Source organism: Heloderma suspectum, chromosome 8 (assembly GCF_057233095.1).
Source record: "Heloderma suspectum isolate Gila_16-S chromosome 8, 16-S_ref, whole genome shotgun sequence".
Taxonomy (NCBI): domain Eukaryota; kingdom Metazoa; phylum Chordata; class Lepidosauria; order Squamata; family Helodermatidae; genus Heloderma; species Heloderma suspectum.
The window spans coordinates 17321873-17345627 of record NC_139465.1 but is presented as its reverse complement, the minus strand read 5'-3'; the positions used below and the strand labels follow the sequence as shown (position 1 = coordinate 17345627).

The window sequence follows — 23755 nt, the reverse complement described above, 5'->3', positions numbered from 1 at the left end:
AGAAAAAGAAAAACATCCTTGTATTATGTTATGTACATGTGTATCCATATAAATCTACAATGTAGTCCAGTAATTTAAAAAAAAAAAACACTTTAAAAGTCAGTAATAATTACCTCCACGGTTTAATAACTCATTATTCACAATTTCTCGTTGCATCTTAGTTGTGCCCATTGCTAATAAGGCTCTTTTATAGGTCTCTGTTGCATTAGTGTAATTCAGGTGATGTTGATGATGAAGTTTACATTTTGTTGGCCATCCAGTTGTACCTTTTGCATGGGAGTGTTGAGCACAAAATGGGTAAGGTGTTCCACGTCCTGTAATATGCAAAGGTGTAACTTTCATTAGTATTGTTTGTTTCTAACTCTTATGGGGATCAGTTACTTGTTTAAAATGTTTGATTGCTAGCTTTAGAACCCTACTTTTTGGAAATGAAACAAAATGAAATAACGCAGAAAAAGTAAGTTGGTACATGTCCGGGGATGTTAACAACTCCTTCTGCTATTTTGAGAGTTCAGGAGATGCATGAGCAGAGTGGTCTGGGGTGTGTGTGTGTGTGTGTGTGTGTGCAGATCTAGGGCACGATCCAAAGAAGGGGCATGTGCATGCAAGGGAGAACTCTACATATAAGTGGAGCATCGCTTGGCTTTGTCCAGCAACTCCCACTGTTGAAGAGGCAAGTCTCTAGTCAGTTCAACAAGCAGCTTGTCTTTTCAGCCAGAAAACTGCAGCAATGAAAACAACAAATGAAGGCACATGACATTCTCCCCTGCATTGCTTCTTTGGCTCTTGACCTTAGTCTTGCATACAGTCAGTAGCCTCGTATTGTCAAGAGCTCAGTGGTAGAGCACATGCTTTGCGTGTGAAAGGTCCTGGGTTCAATCCTTGGCATCTCCAAGTAGAGCCAGGGAAAGACTCCTGTCTGAAACCCTGCAGAGTTGCTGCTGGTCAGTGTAGACGATACTGAGCTAAATGGACGAATACTCTGACTCAGTATAAGGCAGCTTCCTGTGCTTATCAATGTTAGTCCTATTTCTTTGAGTGAAATCCTGAGATTACCAGTTACCATACAAGTAATTGGTCCCACCCAAGTACATTCTTCCTGTTGTGATGTTGCATGTGAGACAGATCTTCTTGACACTTTCAGGATTGGCACAGCTGCGCTGGCAGTTCAGGTGGTGGGCAGCAACTGGCCAAAGCCACATTATACTTTGCTGATCACTGGCCTCTGCAGATTCCAGATTTTGCAGCTGGTGAAGGAAAAGCCCTATCCCGTGGCGGATGTCGAACAGTTGGACCGACTGGAACAATTTACCAACAAGGCTGCATCTGAGGAGGAACTGGGAGAGCTGTCGGAGCAGTTCTACAAATACGCAGTGCAGGTTAGGTGGCTTGAAGTAGGAAACGCCGACCTAGGTGTCCGTTGAGATGGCTTTGGTTTAAAGGAAGGACCCCAAAGCCCGATGGCTGAGTCCATGCTGTGTGTGCAGAAAGCCCTGAGTTTTGTTTCTGATATCTCCAGTTAAAAGGGTCCTGGGTAGCAGGGATGGGGAAGGCCTCGATTTGAGACCGTGGATGGATGTGTCCTGCAGAGTAGCCATTATTCAGCTAGACCAGCCTTTCCCAGGCTGACTACGACCAGATGTGTTGGTCTACAACTCACATCATCCCCAGCAAGTGTGAGAAGTGGGCTGCTGGGATTTGTAGTGCAACACCTGGAGAGTACCAGGTTGAGGGAGGCTAGGCGAGACTGACCAGGGGTCCGACTTTGTAAAAGCAGCTTCAGTTTACATGCCTCTAGTTCCAGCTGTATAGTACTTGTGAGAAATGGATCATCCTTCCCCCTTCACAATCAACACCACAAGGAGACAAAGCTTCAGGCTAACACTACTTTATTTTGCTAGAAACTATCCTCTTTACAAATGAAGATACCAGGAAACTCAGACTGCCTCAGGCCCTTAAACAACTAATCTGCGATCCCTAATTAGAGGAGATGAACTGGAGGGTAGTGGAAGTTGCTGACCATTTAGGTGCCAACCTCACAGCCAGACTTGTTTCACAGTGATGCTCCTCCCTTAGAGGCTCCCTCCTATGTTGGCTTCCAAGAATTGCTAATCTGACTGAGCATCTGAGCCCTGCCCCTAACTTTTCCTGCTTTGCTTTGCAACATGTCCTTGCATCTCTCAAGACACACCCCTCTTCCTCCTCCTCCTCAGAAACTTGAGTTCCCACAGTGGGGGGAGGGAGGAGGGACTCAGCCTGGGCCATCTTTTTCTCAGGGCCTTTGGAGGAATCTCTCCCAATGTCATGGCTCACTAGGGAGGGTCCGTCCCCTGGACCCTGATCTAGCTGCTCCAACTCTGATTCAGAATCGGAGCTGTGAGACATCTCAAGGAGCTTCGACTCATTCCTGACAGTTCTGTTTGAATTATACTTTTGCTCAGCTTCCTCTGACTGTCAGAAGTCTACAACAAGCCCAACATGTGCACATTTCACCTTTTGCAAACGTCATTACCGAAAGCTCAAAATGCAAGAGTGCCTCGTAAAATGGTAGTGTGAGTTGTGACTGAATAATTTGGTATAACTTGTCCTTCAGGTCATGTGTATTGACTTAACCCAGTTCCTTATCCATGAATGAGAGCTGAACACTCTCATTATCCTGTGCTGAGAGCCCTCCGGGCACATATGTGCTAACCTACCTGACAGATGGCCAAAGAGAGTTTGGTCTCTTTATTTTGCTGATCATTCTGGATTCTGTAAGGGAGCCCATAAGCAGCCTACATATGCTGTTTTAGGATGCGGCTCATAACTGCATGCTAAAACAGCTGCCACTTGCCCTGGGAGAAAGTAGATATGATGCAAAGAGAAGGAACTCTGAGGGTAATTGCATCAGAACTGCATTCAAATTGTGCAGCAGAAAACCCCTCCAGCTCTTGCGCTAACAGACTTCTTGATCCCAGTCATCTGTACTTGTTCAGGTAGATTTCTGAAGGAAATTCACCTGAAGACAAATTGTTTTTAAATGACTGAAATTGAGAAAGTGAGCAAGAGGGTTTCAGATGGTTTCAGATAGGAGCGAGGGCGAAAGGAGCAAGCAGTGGAAACATCACAGGGTCTGCCCCAGTTGGACTACCCATCTTCCAGGGTAACTGACGTCAGCTGCCCTGTGAGAAAGAAGAAGGAATGAGGGAGGCAGGGGCAGGCCAAGGAAACATCAAGGTCTACTTCAGTTGGACTGCTCCTTCTGCGGGAGATGAGAAGGAAACGTAGGGCCATTCCACCAGCTCTAGAGACAGTCTATTCATTTTTTTCCTTTTCCGTCCCCATCTCTTTTTCCTTGCGTTGTGCCTTTTTTTAGACTGTAAGCCTGCAAGCAGGGATTGTCTTTTTCTCTGATTGATTATAATTTTGGCTGTGGAGTGGGATAAAAATACTTTAAATAATAAATAATTTAAACATTTAAATAAATAAATATTTAAATAAATAAATCCTTTTTACACTATATATTGGTATCAGTTTCTAGAGCTAAGTGATCCCAGTGAATGCCAGTGCTAAAAATGTGCTGTACGGTTTTTCCCCTCCCTTCCATGGTGAAGCTGGTTGAGTTGCTGGATATGTCGATCCCTGCAGTGGTTAAACTGAGACGCCTGTTGGACAATCTACCTAGGGAAGCATTACCAGATATATTAACTTCGATCATCCGTACCAGCAACCAGGAGAAGCTTCAGGTAGAGTATGCTGGCTTGGATTAGGCAGAACAAGGAAAACAGGGCCTCAGGCGTGAGCCATCTGTGTATTCCTGAATTTCACACCTCAGAATGAGCAAGTAACACTGTGCTGGAACAGAAATAATCGCTTTGAGCCTATTGCTTTAAATAAAAAAATATACTGAACTCTCGTAGTATGTAGTGATATGTAGTATGTAGTGTATGTAGTAGGTGGTATGTAGTGTAGCATGTAGTATGCTACCTCCATCCTCAGAATCATGCTATCCTCATAGTACATTTTGACATGGTACTTTTATTCTAATTTATTTTATTTTGTTTTATTTATTACATTTATATCCCACCTTTTTTCCTCCAAGGACCTCAAGGTGGCTTACATGATCTTCTTCCTCTTCATTTTACCCTCACAACAACCCTGTGAGGTAGGTTAGGCTGAGAGTCAGTGACTGGCCCAAAGACACTCAGTGAGCTTCATGGCTGAGCGGGGACTAGAACCCAGATCTCCCGAGTCCCAGCCCAACACTCTAACCACTACACCACACTGGCTCTCACTACACCGCACTGACTATCTTCTGCATACACTCCCTATCTTAAAACCGATGTGACTCTGTGCATTCACCACAGGCATAAGTTCAGATTTTGTATTCTGCTTGTCTAAGGCAGCCTTTTCTAAACTGGTGCCCTCCAGGCATTTTGGACTTCAACTCCCATCAGCCCCAGCCAGCATGGCCAATGGTCGCAAATGCTGGGAGTTATTGTCCAACACGTCTGGAGGGCACCGTATTGCAGGAGGCTGGTCTAAGGGAAGACAAGTCACCACCTCTAGAAATGTTGGTGAAGGGGTAACATGCATGCAGAAGGGCCCAGAGTCAATCTTCCAGTCAAAGGATCATGTGTAGCAGGGCGGGGGGGGGGAACCCTCCACCCAAACTTGGGAAAGCTGCTGTCAAAACAAGATGGTACAGAGCTAGATGGACTGTAAAAGGCAAATTTGTATGTTATCTCTTCCTAAACCTGATTACTTGTAGCTACTGGGCTTCCGTTCCTCCGCTCCTGAATCCTGACAACCCCCTGTTCCTCTCCAGTTCATCAGCCTGAGACAACTGTTCCCCTTTTCAGCATTCTCAGTGGGGTATAAAGCCTTGACTTCAGAGACTTGTTAGGGCGCAATCCTATGCGTGTTTAGACAGAAAAGTCCTACAATTCCCAGTATGCCCCAGCCAGTCATGCTGGGAGTTGTAGGACTTTTTTCTGTCTAAACATGCATAGGACTGCATACTTATTTTTAAAATATCTGTTCCACTTTTCTTCTACTGAGGGACAGCGTAGACAAACACATAAGACAATATCAGATAGCCTGATAAAATATACGAGCAGAATCAGCGGACAGAACAGGTTATTGGTTCAGCATCTCCTTATTATGATGTGGCTCCAGTTTGTTTTCTTTCCTCCTTCTGTCCAAAGAATGGGCCAATGCAAGAGGTCAAGCAAGACAGCTTTGCTATAGCTGACTCTGTGTTGATTTTTCCTGAACAGCGACACAGACACGTTTCAAATAAAGCAAATGTATTTTTTGAGCTTGGGGCCTGGGGTGTTCTAAAAATGTGAGAATACAGTGAAAGAGATACGCCTAGGATGTAATCATTTGGTCCCTGGGAGGGTATCCCAGGAACCATTGGATCTAGAGCAGCCTTCCCCAGTCTGGTACCTTCCAGAGGTTTTGAACAACAACTCCCAGGATTCTTATCCAGTCACCACGCTAGCTGGGACTGATGGGAATTAAAGTTTTTAAAAAAGAACATCTGGAGGGCACCAGGTTGGGGAAGGCTGATCTATAGGATCTCCTCCCCCCTCCCACTGTCCCCCCCTGACAGCAGAAAGAGAGGTCTGTCCTCAGAAGGGATCCAGCCTCAGAACAACTCTTCCAGCTGTTGCAGAAACTTCCACAGCTGGTTTGTCTCTGATGTTGGAACTCTGACATCACAGGGGGTGGGGAGAGGTTATGTTGGGGAATTTGCTGGGAGAGGGTTCTCCCAGTCCCCAGACACATGGCGGTGGATGGAGTAGATTTAATTCCCTCCCATTGGTTTCAATGAGAGGGGATTTGTACCCCCTCTAAAAAATAAAAAAAAACTACGGCCAGGGTGGGAAACAGAACCACAAGCACCACTCCTCCTTCATTTCTGTCCTGCCAGCATGAGCTTGGCAGGGCTTTGGATGAGGTAGTTCGCCTGCCTTCAGATCTCCTGTCCACGCCTGACAGGATTGTGCTGTTAACATTTGTGCTTTTCTCTTAGATTTTAGATGCTGTTGTCTTGGAGGACCGGTTCAAGATGACCATTCCTTTGCTTGTTAGACAGATTGAAGGTTTGAAGCTCCTTCAGAAAACTAGAAAGCCCAAACAGGATGACGACAAAAGGGTATTCATTAAATAAATGGTTTAATGTTTTTAAGCAAAAAGGTTTTAACATATGGTTCGCAGAATGTAAATATGTCACAAGACACAATAGTTTTTTTAATGGCTTCTTACAATTTTAGCAACAGCGGAAGACCATTCATTAGCTCAATTTAATTAAACTGGGGAAGGGCCATATCTCAGTGCTTTGCATGCCAAAGGTCCCAGGTGGAGTCCTTGGCATCTCGAGGTACAGCTGGGAGAGACTCCTACCTGAAACCTTGAAGAGGTGCTGCCTGCTAATGTAGATGATACTGGGCTAGATGGACCAATGGTCTGTCTTGGTATAAGGCAGCTTCCTCTGATCCTAAGGCACCTAAGTTTTTTTCTCATCTAATATTAAGAACATAAGAAGAGCCATGCTGGATGACTAGAGCCATCTAGTCCAGCATTCTGTTCACACAGTTGCCAACCAGCTGCCCACAGGAAACCCACAAGCAGGACATGAGCTCAACAGCACCCTCCCGCCCATGTTCCCCAGCAACTGGTGTATATAGGCATATTGCCTCTGAAACTGGAGGTATCATACAGCCATCACAACTAGTAGCCATCAACAGCCTTCTCCTCCAGGAATTTGTCCAACCCCCTTTTAAAGCCATCCAAATTGGTGGCCATCACTATGCCTTGCAGTAGCAAATTGCGTAGTTTAACTTGCGCTGTGTGAAGAAGTCCTTCCTTTTCTCTGTCCTGAATCTCCCACCAATTAGCTTTGTGGGCATTGGATGACTAGTACAAAATGCTTATTTTGTTTATATTAAAATTAGAGCTAGCTGAGAAGTAGCCTTCCCCAACCTGAACGTTTTGCACTACAACTCTCATCAGACCCAGTCCTCATAGCCAATGGTCAGGGATGATGGGAGCTGTAGTCCAAAACGTCTGGAGAGTTCTATATTGGTGACCATTGATCTAAGCCAACCATCCCCAACCTGGTGCCCACCAGATGTGTTGGACTACAATGTCCAGTACGTGCTGGCTGGGGGCTGCCTGGAGTTTTAGTCCAACACATTTGGAGGGCACCAGATTGGGGAAGGCTGCTGTAAAGAATAAAAGAACATTAATGTCTCTTCTTCTGGGGCAAACTTGGCTTTATTTTACTTATTTAAACCATTTCTACCCTGTCCACTGCACTGGGCCTCCAAGGCAGCGAACAGAAGTTAAAGACGATGGCTTGGTTCCAGAGGTGCCCTTCCGCTCTGCTGCCCATGGAAGGACTGTTTCCAATCTAGCATAAGAGAGATCATAGAATAGTAGGGTTGGAAGGGGCCTACAAGGCCATCGAGTCCAACCCCCTGCTCAGTGCAGGAATCCAAGTCAGAGCATCCCTGACAGATGGCTGTCCAGCCTCGTCTTGAACGCCTCCAGTGTGGGAGAGCCCACTAGTTGGGAATGAAGCCCCCATATCGAGAGAAATTTGTCCCTTTGCACAAGTTCTTTTCAAGACCCATTTATGGCCCACTGGTATATCTATGCTGCAGCCTGTGTCTTCCTTGCTTCACTGTGTTTCTTGTACCGTAAGGCAACCCCCAATACAGTGTGATGCTGCACCGTGAGAAGTCTTCCACTATTGCTCGCACACATTTTAACCAAACAGCACCAATGTGTTTTCTGTCTCACTGACGGTTCGTTGGATCTGAGCCAATATAAAATGCCACCAAAAACAATGCCGTCCAAAGCCTCAAGAATGTAAAACGAGTTAACACTTACAGTTGCAATCAAAATTGTTCAACCGCCATTGCAAATCAGGTTGATTGCCAAAATTTACAGACTTTCAGCTGTTTGCAATGAACAAATCAAACAAAAGCAATTGAAATAGCTCCACACAAGGAATGCTTCAAGTGGTTTCCCCAAATTCAACTGAAAATGCAACTTCTAATGACTTCTCCAGTCTCAAAAGTATTCAACCCCCTGGATAGAATCCCTCACAACAGCACAAATATGCAAAACAGGTGTTGTCTCAAGCGCACCTGATGCAACTAATCAAGGGCTTCGTTAGTTGCACCAGGTGTGCTTGAGCTGGAACACGTGAAATACCTGAACTGGCTAGGGGTTTGTTGAGTGTCACGGGTGACTGCATGTTAGAAATATGGCTATGTCAAAAGAGTGGTTCAGAAAGTTAAGAGAAGAGATCATCGCCCTTCACAAACAAGGAACAGGATACAAAAAGATAGCGAAGGCACTGAATGTTCCTAGAGACACCGTTGGAAGCATAGTTCGCAAGTTCAAAGTTAAAGGAACAGTGGTTACACTACCTGGACGGGGCAGAAAAAGGAAGCTATCAATGGCTGCAACCAGATTTCTGAGAAGGTGGGCTGAGAAAAACGCTTGATTGACTGCAAAAGACCTGCAGCAAGACTTGGTGGCAACAGGCACTGAGATTTCAGCGAGCACAGTAAGGCGTGTACTAAACGCAGAAGGTTTCCATGCCAGAACTCCAAGCCGTACACCACTACTGACCCAAAAGCACAAGAAATGTCGGCTCCAATATGCTGAAAATCATATAAATAAGCCACAGAAGTTTTGGGATTCTGTTCTGTGGAGCAATGAAACAAAACTGGAACTTTTTGGCCCGATGGATCAGCGGTATGTCTGGAGGAAGAAGAATGAAGCATACACTGAAAAGAACGCTCTACCTACAGTTAAGCATGTTGGTGGCTTGGTGATGCTCTGGGGCTGCTTTGCATCCTCTGGCACTGGAAACCTGCAGTGTGTGGAGGGCAAGATGGATTCATTGACTTAACAGGAAATCCTAGGAGAAAACGTCATGCTGTCTGTGAGGAAGCTGAAGCTTGGGCGTCAGTGGACCTTCCAACAGAACAATGATCCCAAGCATACCTCAAATTCCACCAAGGCTTGGTTGCAGAAGTCCTGGAAGATTCTACAGTGGCCATCACAGTCACCTGACTTGAACCCCAGAGAAAATCTCTGGTGGGATTTGAAGAAGGCGGTTGCAGCACGCAAACCCAAGAACATAACTGGAGGCCATTTGCTCATGAGGAATGGGCTAAAATTCCTCAGGAATGCTCCCAGAAGCTGTTGTCTGTCTATGCATCTCATTCGCAGCAGGTCATAACAGGAAAAGGGTGCTCTACTAAGTACTAAAGATGCTTGCCATGAAGGGGTTGAATACTTCTGAGACTGGAGAAGTCATTAGAAGTTGCGTTTTCAGTTGAATTTGGGGAAACCACTTGAAACATTTGTTGTGTCGAGCTATTTCAGTTGCTTTTGTTTGATTTGTTCATTGCAAACAGCTGAAAGTCTGTAAATTTTGACAATCAACCTGATTTGCAATGGGGGTTGAATAATTTTGATTGCAATTGTATGTGTGTTACATAAGCTTTTGCTTATATTCAACCGGAAATAAAATTAAGACTGCAATCCTGTGCCCACTTACCTGGAAGTAAGCCCCACTGAAGTCAGGTGGGCTGCATAGACATGTATAAGATTATGCTGTAAGTCCACGTTTAGGTTATAACTCAAGTTACTTGAAGATGTGGTCTTGTGTCATTTGTTGAAATTAGAATGCAAGTTATGTATGTACAATAAGGCAAACACTTCCCCTCAAATGAACTAGGAGAGCAGTCATTATCTAAAACACATAGGGCTTGAATGCACATTACAGCACATGATCTGTCCAATTTAGTTATGGGAACTTACTTTGGGGAAGACTGAAATCAGAGGGAAAGACTTGGTGCCAATTTTATATGGTCTCTGTTTTTATTGTAGGATATAGTTGATAGAAGAATCCATTTAAGCAAACCAGACTTCATAAGCCAACAACAAACCATGGGTTCTGTTTGTGTTTTATAGCTGGTTAACAAACCGTGGTTTGTTTGTTTGGGGATGAGTTCAAACACAAAGACAAGCCAGATTTCAACAAACCATACCATGGCTTAGCATTATGTGTGAACCAGGCCAATGTCTTTGGGCTTCTAGTATTTGTATTTGGCAGCAAGTAATTATTAGCCTATTCTGAATTCATTTGGTACCTGGTTGCTTGCTGCAGTAGACACGAAGCCACACATGGAAAGCTGCTGCTACTCTTGTGCTTTTCAACTTTTTAGGTGGTAGCTATACGTCCCATTCGAAGGATCACTCACATTTCAGGCTCTGCCGAAGATGAGGAAGAGGATGAAGACCATGATGACGTCGTTATCCTCGAAAAGAAAATCCGAGCCTCCAGTATGCCTGAGCAAGCTCTAAAAGTTTGTGTAAAAGAGGTAAAGAGGTAGGTAGCTTAGCTTCCTAAGTTGTGTGGTTTTAAAATCCTTTTAAAAAAACAGACTTTCACATTGGAGCTCCTGCCTGGCTTCCCATGTGTCTGTGTTCAGAAATACTGCATTCTCTGTACTTCCTAATGGGTTGTTTGTATAAAAGAGGAAATCTAAATAAAGCATCTGGATGAAGGTCTTCTTGGGGCAAAACCTGGGGTATGATAAAAATGGAAAAAATAAGTTTGAAGTGAGTAAAAGATGACTTGGATATCTAAAAGCCCCTCGTTTTCCTTTTTTGTTATAAGATTTCTTGAAGCCAAAAATGAACAGCAAAGTGATGGACTACTCCAGAACTTTCTTATAGCATGTTTTAATTCAGCCTTCCCCAACCTGGTGCCCACCAGATTTAGACTACAACTTCCAGCTTACCCCAGCAAGGCATGCTGGTTGGGGGATACTGGGAACTGTAGTCCAAAATATAAAGAAAGCACCAGGCTGGGATAGACAGTTTTATTTTCATTTGAAATCTTTCCCTTTCCTTTTGTCTGCCTATTAAGGTATCTGTGTGTTTCGATTAAGGTTGGAGACAAATCCAAGCTAACTACTGGCTTTTCTATTTTCAAAAATGGGGAGGGGATCAGCCATTACATATTTGTTTGCCCCAAGAGCCCTAGGTGTAACTTAAAACCTGCATGACACCTGGTAGAGTCTAATCAGTTTAAGTCTGCAACTCTTCCCCCATTCCATCTTAAGACTGTGACCCTGCAGTCTTAATGACTGTAATATCAAGTCTACTTCCCCCCAAACAATTCCCCCCTCCCGCTACTTTTCGTAACATCTTGCCTGATTAAGAGATCTTGAAAGCTTGCCCACAGTTTTGTGCATATTTGGTTGGTTCTAATAAAGGTATTTCCTGACCGTAGTTTGTGGAATGCCTTTGTAGTTTAAGGAGGACTTCTGCCCTTGTTATTTAAACATCCTCAATACAAACTTGCTTCTTTTAATGTCAGAAATCAGTAAGTGTTAACATCATGTTAATAATTTTCCTGACAAATCTTTTTCATCCTTGGTAAATGTTGATGATGTCAAAATTTCGACATTTGTGCAGTTCCAATCTGTGCATATTTATCTAGATGTTGAATCCTACTTTTTTCAAGGAGATTTACTCCTGAGGATTATTTAGGATTACAGCCTTAGGGTGCAATCCTATGAATGTTTAGACAGAAATAAGCCCTACAACTCTCAGCATTCCCCAGCTAACTTGGCTGGCTGGGGGATGCTGGCAGTTGTAGGACTTATTTCTGTCTAAATATGCATAGGATTGTGCCCCTAGTTTCATAAAGTTGGTCCTTGCTTCTGATTTATAACACTGTGGTTTCATATGTATTAAATGGGATTTCTGAGTACAATAACTGTATTTGTGGGAAGTTTTGTTGTTTATCTATCTATTAGATTTATATCCAGCTTTCAGTAAAACACAAGGGAATATACAGAATGTTTCCAAGAGGTCTCCCATCCAGGTACTTACCAGAATCAGACCTGCTTAGCTTTAAGACGATTGCTGCATCAGGGCCCCCTGCACTATAGCCTTCATTGGGGGCTCGTACCGTAGTCATAAACATTTAGCCCAATATGATATCAGTGAGCATATCAGGTGTTACGATGTTATACAGTCTGTGCTCTTCACTTTGGTGCAAGTATCTGTGAAGCTTGGGATTGGGCTGTTAGTGATCAATTTTATCTATCCTTATCTATCTTTCCAGGTTAAAGAAGATGCCTCAGTCAATGCCAGAATATGCCTTAACCCGAAATTATTTGGAACTGATGGTGGAACTGCCATGGAGCAAAAGTACAAAAGGTAAAGGGAACCTTGTATGTTTTCATAGGCTGGGATTGCTAGCTGTTTGAAAATTTAGGGAAATCTTGCACTTAAATATTCGTAGTGTTCCCAGGGTTACAAATTCTTGTGGTTATTTGAAGAGCAGAAATGTTTTAGCTTGATATTTAAGAAGGTTGAATATTTGGTCAACAGATCGCCTCGATATACGTGCAGCAAGAATTCTTCTGGACAATGACCACTATGCTATGGAGAAATTGAAGAAGAGAGTGTTGGAGTATTTGGCAGTCAGACAACTTAAGAACAACTTGAAGGGACCCATCCTTTGCTTTGTGGGCCCTCCTGGAGTTGGAAAAACGAGTGTGGGAAGATCTGTGGCAAAGACTTTGGGCCGAGAGTTCCACCGGATTGCCTTGGGCGGAGTGTGTGACCAGTCTGACATCCGAGGGCACAGGTAACTTGGGTTTTCCATTTTTTAACTGGTGACTTACAAATGGCAGAAGGGTGTTCAACTTGTTGTTTTCCCCAGCTCCTCTACCTTGACAGATGCGTTGGATTCCCAGTGGAGAAAGGCATGCTGCAATTTGTACCCATATGTTTTTTTTCTGACCTGGAGAGAAATCCCCATAACAGAGAAAAACTAACACAGTAGCAGCCTTAAATCCTTCTACAAATTGTATTTATTTATAGTGCAATCCTATGCAGTTTGACTTGAAAGTAAGTCCCATTGAGTTCAGTGGGGCTTACTCCCTTGTAAATATGTTCAGTGTAGTAGTCAGTGGGTCTCCCATTGTTTATTTGTCCATTATGTAGTTGCACAGTGGTGTCCAGAAAGTGAACCCATTGTATGGACTGGTTTAGGCTCACGATGATGGTGTGTTGAAAGTTATTGAAGTCCTGGTGGAATTTCTCCAGGGCCTTCTGTCCATGTCAATGGAATAAAGGCATCATTAGTGTTTCTTGGGTAGAGAAGTGGCTTTTGGCTAAAGGAGCTGAGAAAGCAAGTGTTGTTCTAAATCAGCTATGAAGATGGTGGCATACTGTGGAACCCTATGAGTATCCATGGCCGTGCCGTTGACCTGAAAAAATATGTTCTTCACAAAGTGGAAGTAATTATAGGTAAGTACAGAGTGGCAGAATTTGGCAGCTGGATACATTATAGCGCTATCAGTGATGATATTCCTGATGGTTTCTGGCCCATCTTTGTGGGTGATGTTGGTGTAAAGAGCCTCAACATCCATCAGGGCTAGGGTGGTGTTTTCTGGGGGATTGTCATTAGATTGTAGTTTCCTCAGGAAGGCGGTTGTATCCCATACGTAACTTGATGTATTGGTGGCGTATGATCTGAGAATGGAGTCCATATAACCTGATAGTCAAACTGTGATAATACCAATGTCCAAACCAATGGGGTGCCCAGGGTTGTCTCGTTTGTGTATTTGGGGCAATGGACAGAAGATGTCTGGTTGAGGCTCCTGAGGTGTGTCTGTGTAAATTTGGTTCTGCATATCTGTAGGAAATTCTTTCAGGCTGTGTAGTTCCTTCTGGAATTTCTCAGTAGGATCCGAAGATAGAGGCCTGTCAAATGTGGCGTTGGTGAGTTGCCTCCCAGCCTCCAAGTTGTTCGTGATGATGACAGGTGATAACTTTACCTGTTAAAGGTTGCAGCCCTGTTAACAATATAAATAGTTTTGGCCTCCCCAACCTGGTGCCCTCCAGATGTTTTGGACTTCAACTTCCATCTACCCCAGCCAGCATAGTCAAAGTGGCCAGGAACGTTATGAGTTGTAGTCCAAAGCATCTGTAGGACACCAGGTTGGGAACAGCTGGCTTAGAGGGTCAAATATGAGAATCATCTGCAGTGATGGGGGAAGGAGCCAGTCTGAGTTAAACAAAACAAAAGAAGGTTTTGGAGGAGCCCTGCCCAGAATCATGGCAATCGTTGGTAGTAGTAGTAATGGCAGTGAAATACACCCTCCGAGTATTTAGATGAGGGTGACAAGAAAGATCACCCCAAAAGGAGTAGGAAACAGCAAGAAAAGACTTGTTGCAGATGATTTGAAGGGGGAAAAAACAATAGCAGGAGGCTGAGCAAGTTGTGACAACCATATGTTGTGTCCTCTGTTGGAATGGGTTGCACCAAATAAGGAAAAGGTTTAAGGTTTTGCCGAAGTTAACTGGTGCACTGAGATTTATGTTCCTGAAAATGGGTTGGAAAAGCGTAAATCAAACTGCGTACTTCCTATGAAGTCACATATGGAGGCCTGTTAGGAGGAGGCAAACGTCTGAATTTAGTGTACATGGCCTCTTGGGAAAGGAAGCGTGTGTTTACGGAACAGGAAAAGGCAACTTTAGCCAAGTGAGGGAAGAGTGTTCGTTCTTCCACTCTTAAGGAGCCTATTCTGCTTACATTTTGTGCAGTTTTAGCTTGCATTGCTTGCTATGACCTGGCCGGCCGACTCCTTTTCATGCTTTTTTCTATCAAGGCACTGGGAAGTAACAATAGATGATTGTGAATCAGTCTGTTACTGGTTTTGTTGGAATATTTTCACTGCTTCCATTAGCTGTTATAATTGCGTTGATAGAATAGTTAGTGTTATGCCTGAACAAGGTAGAGCAACGTGTGTAAGGGGCACAGGGCCATGTGTGTTGGCCCTAAGTTCCCGGTCTTCCAGTGTTGAGTCGGGAGGTCTGATGGGGCTTCTACTGGCATTCACCTCACCATGAGCAGACGGATCTGCGCCATCAGCAACCCTTCTTTATAGGGTTCCCTAGGCGTGGTGGCTTCTGTTTGTGTTCTAGCTAATGCAAGTAGGAGCCCCCTTTAGATCTCCCTGCTTAGCAGGGAAGGACAGAGACTGAGCGTGTGGGGCTGGCACATACGGTGAAGTTGGGCATGGGTCTACCATGCATAGCCCCGTGGCCCTTTTGTTTGTATGTATGTATGTATTATTTCTATACCACCCCATACCCAAAGCGCTCTGGGTGGTTTACAGAAGTTAAAACATTAAAATACAATATGCAGAGTTAAAAGCCACTTAATAAAAGCACGCAGACAATATATACAAATAGCATATAACTAAAAACAACTTTGAACAGTTAGTCATAACTAAAGACACATCTAGGACCGATGAAAATTCATCATGTGCTGCCAGATGTCTGGGGAAAGAGATAGGTCTTAACCTCGTGCCGAAAAGATAACAATGTTGCCATCAGGCGAACTTCATTGGGGAGCTCATTCCACAGATGGGGGGGGGGGGCTACCACTGAAGAGCTCCTCTCCCTTGTTGGAGGAAGGGATTACTGATGCCTAAACAGGGCTAATATGGTCAAACAATGCAGACCTTTGTTACTACTTAAAGCCTTCTGGTGTGTGTGTGTGTGTGTGTGTGTGTGGTGGACGTCACCTCATTGGCATTCCTACATACCTATTACCAGCCTTCCCCAACCCTACAGATGTGATGGACTGCAAGCCCATAATTCCCAGCCAGTGGCCATGTTGGCTAGGGATTATGGGCTTGCAGTCCAATGCATCTGGAGGGCACTAGGTTGAGGAAGGCTGATATACGCAATATTCCCTAGCGTGCCAAATATGGGAGTGGCTGTATGGCCCACCTCAAGGAGCTTGTTTCCCATTGTTATGGACATCGCCACGTGCTAAATCTAGCCAATGTCATGTTGTGGAATTGCGTGGTGAACTAGTGTGGGGTTAAGGCAGATAAACCTGGTGATACATCCCTTGGCTGTTGAATACACTTTTCAGAAGCAGTGATGACATGTTGCTATTCACATGGGAACCACTAGAGGTTGTTCAATGCTTTACGTTTTGGAACCTTAAGGAGAACTTGCTCTTCTAAAGAGAGTGGGTATTTGGACTCCAGTATAAAGTCCGCTAGTTTCAGTATAAGTTGCTAGCAATGTTCTGGAAGATCATGGAGCAAAAGACACACATGCACCGTGTGCACAAGGGCTTGTGTCCCTTGCAGGGGCTTCTCATTCCTCACCCCATCTCCTTGGGTTCCAGAGTGAAGCCCACTTTTGAAATTCCCTTGAGTGTTAAGAGCAGCACGTCAAGCACACATAGGGTTGTTGTTTGCTGCTGAATTTTGGCAGTGCAGTGGCAGCAAAAAAGGGCCTATTAAGCTTTAAATTAAAACTAAACAGGGCCCTTTTTGCCTCTATGCCACTAAAATTCAGCAGCAAACTATCAGGTTTTTTGTGTTGTTGTTGCTTCTGCTGCAGTAAATTCAGCAACGGTGGGGTGCAGTGTGGATTGCACAGAAGGGCAAGGTGCCATGTGCTGCCCACCCCAGCTCTACAACAACCTCTGGATTTTGTCCCAGTGCTGTCGCACCACTAGAATGCCTAAGTTTGGGCGGGAAGACAACGCAACCCTCTTTAACCCACACTGCCCTACCATTCTTGTGTTTGTTGTATGTCCCCCTCCTGCGCAAAGCTAGGAGTACTCATCCCTTAGTTTTTGTGTTTTAAATTGCCAGTGACGTGCCGGTATGGTGTAGCGATTAGGCAGAAACCAGGAAACGTTCCTCCACATTACATCAGTGCTATTCCAGCTGCCTTTCTCAGCCCTTTAAAACCCAGAGAGGAAGCTTGGAGAACCCCAACTTGGAGTTTGGTCACAGGAATAGTGGGGCTACATTACAGCTGCCACCCACATGTGCAAACGCTCTCTTTCTGAGTTTGAAAGAGCTACTGGCCCTCTAAAGCCAAGTGTGAGTGGGGCCAGCAGTGGGGGGCAGCTTCTGGTTATCAGAACTCCAGACCATTGTTACTTGCAGGGGTTCAGAAGGCCCTCACTACTCACAAGTAGCAAATGGCCTTTTTGATCCCTGACCTCATTCGCTCGCGCCTCGTCGTATGTTCTTGCTTTCACTTTACGCTGGCCATTTGGTGCAAGATCTCTTGGATCTTTATGGAGTTGGCATTTTTGATGGGATGCATCTCTGTGGCTCCTGGAGAGGAAGCCTGTAGTCCAAGTGGCAGCATCAGTGAGGAAATGAGGGCTCTTTGTGGCATGGTGATGCAGGACAGTTCTTTGAGAGTACCATCTCATGGGCTATTCAGATACTGGAAGCAGGGAACACCCGTGCTTAGCATTTGGCCTGCATGTGAATCCACCTTCTGCTAGGACTCTCTGGATTCACTACTGTTTTCCATTCTGCCAAAAAAAGAAAGAAAAAAGCCTCCTCATACAGGACCCAAATGGACACTTTCCAGCTGTCCTTTGGCAGGCAGCTGCTCCCCTCTGTGCAAAAATTTGTCCTATTTCCTTAGAGACCCAACTTCTTTGGAAAAATAGAGCAGGCGACAGCTTCGGAATTTCAGCTTCATTCTTAAGGAATATTGGCTTCCTTTAAAAAGGAATGCCCCGGGGACAGATTCTGACTTTTTGGAAGAAAGCCATTCACTTTGGGGATGACTTTATTTGGAGAAGTGAAAGTGAAATCGGCATAGGGCTAACATATAGATTGACTCTGCTGAGGCAATAATAAGATTCCTGATGTGTTCTCTTGACATTTTTGACATGTTTTCTTTATGAACATCAGGCAAGATGTTACTTCTTCTCCCTCCCTTCCCCTTCTTCCCTTTCTGCACTTTAAAGTGTCTGATTCTACAAATCAAATTTTTAGAAACATTATTACTTAAAATTTTATCCTTCCCTTTCTCTAAAGCAAGTGGTGTACGTGGTGTTAACTCCCCCCTTTCCAGATGTTACTCCCCACGACAACCCTGTGAGATAATTCACACGGTAAGAGAGAGAGAGAGACTGGCTCAAGATGAATTTTATGGTTTAGTGAGGACTTTGAACCCAGGTCTCCCTGGTCAAAGTCCAACACGGTATCCACTGCCTCACACTGACTTCTTAGGAATGCAATCCTGTCAGAGCTAAGCACTTTGAAGTCCTATGGATTTTTTCAGTGGAACAGATTTAAGGGAGCAAGTCCCTTTGAAATTGCACAAGCTAAATATGATCTGCAAATGACTTCCAGTTGGCCCACTGGAACCTAGGAAGCAGCCTTATACTGAGTCGGACCCTTGGTCCATCTAGTCCAGTATTGTTGTCTCTGACTGGCAATGGTTCTCCAGGGTTTCAGGCAGGAGTTTTTCCAGCCTTGCCTAGAGACACCGGGGATTGAACCTTGGACCTTTTCCATGCAAAGCATGCACTCTGCCACTGAGCTACAGCCCTTCCTGGCCCATTGTTCACCGCCTGTACCCTTCTCTGTAAATCTCTTTAACCGTACTCAATCTTTTAACAAAAGGCTGTGTGAGGAAGGGGAAAATTGCTAGAGAACGCAGGTTTCTGTCTGTATCCTCCTCTCCTTCCTTTCTCAGGATGGATCATTTGCTGGTTTCTCGTTCGTTCAGTTTTGGCTACAGACGAACTTCTGTAGCTGAAGGGATAGTTGTGTTTGTGCTTTAGCTGCGGTACAGTCAGCCTTCTGGCACCGTAAAGTAAAAAAATGTAAACAGTAGGGGTCAAATTGCAGCACCTACTGGATAGTACGCCAAAAAAAGATGTTATTTTCATTACAGGAGACTGGAATGCTAAGGTGGGTAGTCAAACGACACCTGGAATTACAGGCAAGCATGGTTTGGGAGAACAAAATGAAGCAGGACATAGGCTGATAGAATTTTGCCAAGACAACTCACTGTGCATAACAAACACTCTCTTCCAGCAACCTAAGAGACGACTTTATACATGGACTTCACCAGACGGTCGACACCAAAATCAGATTGACTACATCCTTTGTAGCCAAAGGTGGGGGACATGTATGCAGTTGGTAAAAACAAGACCTGGAGCTGATTGTAGTTCAGATGACAAACTTCTTATTGCACAATTTAGAATCAGACTAAAGAGAATAGGGAAGACCCACAGATCAGTTAGATATGAGCTCACGAATATTCCTCATGAATATGCAGTGGAGGTGAAGAATAGATTTAAGGGACTAGATTTAGTAGATAGGGTCCCGGAAGAACTATGGACAGAAGTTCGCAACATTGCTCAGGAGGTGGCAACGAAAAACGTCCCAAAGAAAAAGAAAACCCAGAAGGCAAGATGGCTGTCTGCTGAGACACTGGAAGCAGCCCAAGAAAGAAGGAAAGTAAAAGGCAACAGTGATAGGGGGAGATATGCCCAATTAAATGCAAAATTCCCGAGGTTAGCCAGAAGAGATAAGGAATTATTTTTAAACAAGCAGTGTGCGGAAGTGGAAGAAGATAACAGAATAGGAAGGACAAGAGACCTCTTCCAGAAAATTAGAAACATGGGAGGTAAATTCCAGGCAAAAATGGGTATGATCAAAAACAAAGATGGCAAGGACCTAACAGAAGCAGAAGAGAGCAAGAAAAGGTGGCAAGAATATACGGAAGATCTGTATAGGAAGGCTAATGATATTGGGGATAGATTTGACGGTGTGGTCAATGAGCTAGAGCCAGACATCCTGAAGAGTGAGGTTGAATGGGCCTTAAGAAGCATTGCTAATAACAAGGCAGCAGGAGATGACGGTATCCCAACTGAACTGTTTAAAATCTTGCAAGATGATGCTGTCAAGGTGATGCATGCCATATGCCAGCAAATTTGGAAAACACAAGAATGGCCAACAGATTGGAAAAAATCAACCTATATCCCCGTACCAAAAAAGGGAAGCACCAAAGAATGTTCAAACTATTGAACAGTGGCACTTATTTCACATGCCAGTAAGGTAATGCTCAAGTTCTTGCAAGGTAGACTCCAGCAATTCATGGAACGAGAATTGCCAGATGTACAAGGTGGGTTTCGAAAAGGCAGAGGACCTAGAGACCAAATTCCCAATATCCGCTGGATAATGGAGAAAGCCAGGGAGTTTCAGAAAAACATCTATTCTGTTTTATTGATTACTCTAAAGCCTTTGCCTGTGTGGATCATAACAAATTGTGGCAAGTTCTTGGTGGTATGGGGATACCAAGTCATCTTGTCTGCCTCCTGAGGAATCTGTATAACGACCAAGTAGCAACTGTAAGAACAGACCATGGAACAACGGACTGGCTTAAGATTGGGAAAGGAGCACGGCAGGGTTGTATACTCTCACCCTACCTATTCAACCTGTATGCAGAACACATTGTCAGGGTGGACACTGAGCCCATAGAATCCCAGAGTAGTTCTGATTCTGAGGAAGAGCAGTCGCTCCTCTTTCCCAGGACCAACAGCTGACGGAGATTCCTCCCACCAGCATTCCTAGTTTAGTTAGCAGTCCAGGGAGTGACCAAGCAGAGATAGCAGACTTGGTGGATGCGCGACGCAGACGCAGAGAGCGGCGCCAGATGGAGGGCGCGGAAAGGAGGCGAAGTGCCAGGTTGGCGCGCAAACAACGGCTGCGCCCAGAGGCTCCAAGGGAAAAGGGGAGGGACTCTCCCTAGTCCTTAAGTTCAGGGGTCTGCCAGTAATTCCCTTTCAGACGGGGACCAACTGTTCCAACTTAGGGCATAGGTACTGTGCTGCTCAGATCTAGTTGCAAACGGTATAGTTGTTAAGTTGTAAAAGAAGAGTAAAGCTTTGAAAGGAATCTCTTTGTCTGTGTCTGGACTTAGCTACTGGATTAGACTGAGAGAGCCCTCCAAGGAGCCCTTGACACACATCATGTGACGTGCTGGGCTTGATGAATCCAAGGCTGGAGTTAAAATCGCTGGAAGAAACATTAACAATCTCAGATGTGCAGATGATACCACTTTGATGGCTGAAAGCGAGGAGGAGCGGAGGAACCTCATGACGAAGGTGAAAGAAGAAAGTGCAAAAGCTGGGTTGCAGTTCAACCTCAAAAAAACCAAGATTATGGCAACCAGCTTGATTGAGAACTGGCAAATAGAGGGAGAAATTGTGGAGGCAGTGACAGACTTTTTCGTTCTAGGCGCAAAGATTACTGCAGACGCTGACTGCAGCCAGGAAATCAGAAGACGCTTACTTCTTGGGAGGACAGCAATGACAAATCTTGATAAAATAGTGAAGAGCAGAGACATCACACTGACAACAAAGGTCCACATAGTGAAAGCAATGGTATTCCCCGTAGTAACCTATGGCTGCGAGAGCTGGACCATAAGGAAGGCTGAGCGAAGGAAGATAGATGCTTTTGAACTGTGGTGCTGGAGGAAAATTCTGAGAGTGCCTCGGACTGCAAGAAGATCAAACCAGTCCATACTCCAGGAAATAAAGCCAGACTGCTCACTTGAGGGAATGATATTAAAGGCAAAACTGAAGTACTTTGGCCACATCATGAGAAGACAGGACACCCTGGAGAAGATGCTGATGCTAGGGAAAGTGGAAGGCAAAAGGAAGAGGGGCCGACCAAGGGCAAGGTGGATGGATGATATTCTGGAGGTGATGGACTCGACCTTGGGGGAGCTGGGGGTGGCGACGGCCGACAGGAAGCTCTGGCGTGGGCTGGTCCATGAAGTCACGAAGAGTCGGAATCGACTGACCGAATAAACAACAACAAGGGGTCAAATTGCAATTAAGGTTGTACTTACTGCATTTCATTGTCATTTGACTCCACTGTTTACTTCCCCCCACCCCTCTGGGTTCACATGTGTGTATATATACCTTCTGATACTAACATTTCATGTGTTTGATGGATACTTATGCCGTTGCAAATTCCCATAGGCCAAGCCCTGGTTTAGTCGTGACATCTGAACCAAACCAGCGTGATTGTCAAATTGGTTTAATGTGACTAGTACGGTACCAGTCTTCTTCATTAGCATAATTGCATACATATATCTTGTTGCTGCTCTCCGGTAATGGGAGATTTCTAGGGAATAAGAGTGTCGTTATATCACTGGCTCTTCGCTATAATTTTGGTCATTAGCATTGTAGTTCAACGGAATTTTTCTCCCCCGTACAGAAGCAGAAACTAAATAATTTTTGCTTAGAGCTTAGAAAGTTTCTCACATTTTCTTCTTTTAAACCATATAAACTTATTAAATCCTCCCTATTTATTCTATTTATTCTGGAGATACAGTGGAAATCTTAGAGCCTGGGTACAGTCTGGATGACCCATTTATTTTTGAGCTGGGAGTAGGACCAACATAAAGATTCCAAGCAAAAGGGGTTTTGTGGTTGTAAGCAGCAAAGCCCATTCTGGCCCAGCAGAAAGAACTCAGATTTCTTATTGGCCTGACAATGTTCAGGACTGAAAACTGTGCAATGCTAGAAAATCCCAGTGGTCTGTTAACCTTCCCGACTGTTGAGTAGACTGCTCTGATGACATGGAATCTTCACAAACATCGTTGCTCATGGGAAAGAATGGCTCGTAGGACAACACTATCAAATGGCTCAGCTACTTTAGGGAACCCCCCACCTCCTTCCATTGGGGGAGAGGAAGGAGACTTTTTCATGACACACTGAGCTTTAGAGCAGGCAGAGACAGTAAGAGAGAATCGATCTAGTTCTGCCTGTTCCATGGCTCAGAGAGACCCCCCTTTGGGAATGTCTGCCAGTCCACTCTGCATGGTTGGAAGAACGGATAGGCTGGCTGGCTTGCTTGCTAACCAAGGAAGCTGGGGGAGAGAAATGCCCTGCCTGGCAGAGCTGCATGTCATCCACTTACTGATAACACTTGTTTAGTTTAAACCTCTGGATGGCTGCTCCCAGTAGTTTCATGTAGATGTTAAAAAGCATGGCGGACAAGCTTCAATCTCTTCCATGCAGTTGAATCTGCAGAGGATGTGAGAGCGCACAAGCCCAGGGGAAGGCTAGGCTTGTACCCATCACAGTAACCCATGGTTATTTGAACCATGGTTTACTGTGATGTCTAAGCATCACAAGAGAGCTTCAGCTACTGGGCAGTATAGAAATGAAATGAATGAATGAATAAATAAATAAATAAATAAATAAGCACAACCTCCATCTTGTCCATATTCCAGCCACCAGCCTGGTTTCCCTTGACTCAGAGTTGACCCAGACGTCTTTATTTTGAGCCTGAGTACAAAGAAAACACTCATGTAATACCATCCATGGGCATTTGGGAGTGCACACATGTATGTTGAAATGGCCAGTTTCCCCTGTGATCAGCAGGGAAGAGCAACTGGGAAAATATTGAGCATCTGCTTCCCTGTGTATTGTGGGGAATCCTGGCTATTTAAAAAGTTGCATGAATGTATTGGGTGGTTTTTCTGAGATGATAGGGAGGGCTCAGTGCCATCATGCAGAATCCCTGACATCTCCAGGTAGCAAAATCCCAGGTAGCTGGCTGGAAATGACCCTTTGCCTGAGACCTCGAAGAGCTGCTGTTAATCACTCAGAAGGCAATGCTAGGATAGCTTGACCAGTGATCTTATTCTGAGTAAGACATTTTCATGTGTCTGATCAAATGGTCATTTCATTTTTATCAGGTGCTTTGAAAAGTACCTCTCTGTTTCGGTAAATACCTATCCCTGGATATCCAGCATGGTACCTACGGACACCTCACCTCTCTTGGTGCCCGCCAAGCTTCTGATTTTTATTTTGTTTCTTAGAAACATTAATGAAGTAATTTTTTAA

At 44.6% G+C, this 23755-nt stretch overlaps 1 protein-coding gene across 2 annotated transcripts in view; it reads left to right on the top strand.

Annotated features, from left to right (window-relative positions):
• The window catches only part of LONP2 (lon peptidase 2, peroxisomal), a 64372-nt gene that overhangs the window by 1366 nt on the left and 39251 nt on the right, over nucleotides 1-23755 (top strand). Inside the window, exons 2-7 of one of the 2 annotated variants that reach the window (XM_084813014.1) lie at nucleotides 1145-1379; nucleotides 3594-3725; nucleotides 6020-6142; nucleotides 10239-10402; nucleotides 12152-12246; nucleotides 12421-12679. In XM_084813014.1, the coding sequence (XP_084669140.1) occupies nucleotides 1145-1379; nucleotides 3594-3725; nucleotides 6020-6142; nucleotides 10239-10402; nucleotides 12152-12246; nucleotides 12421-12679 (1008 nt within the window). The remainder of the gene's footprint in view (nucleotides 1-1144; nucleotides 1380-3593; nucleotides 3726-6019; nucleotides 6143-10238; nucleotides 10403-12151; nucleotides 12247-12420; nucleotides 12680-23755) is intronic. The other variant, XM_084813015.1, reaches the window with a different exon arrangement.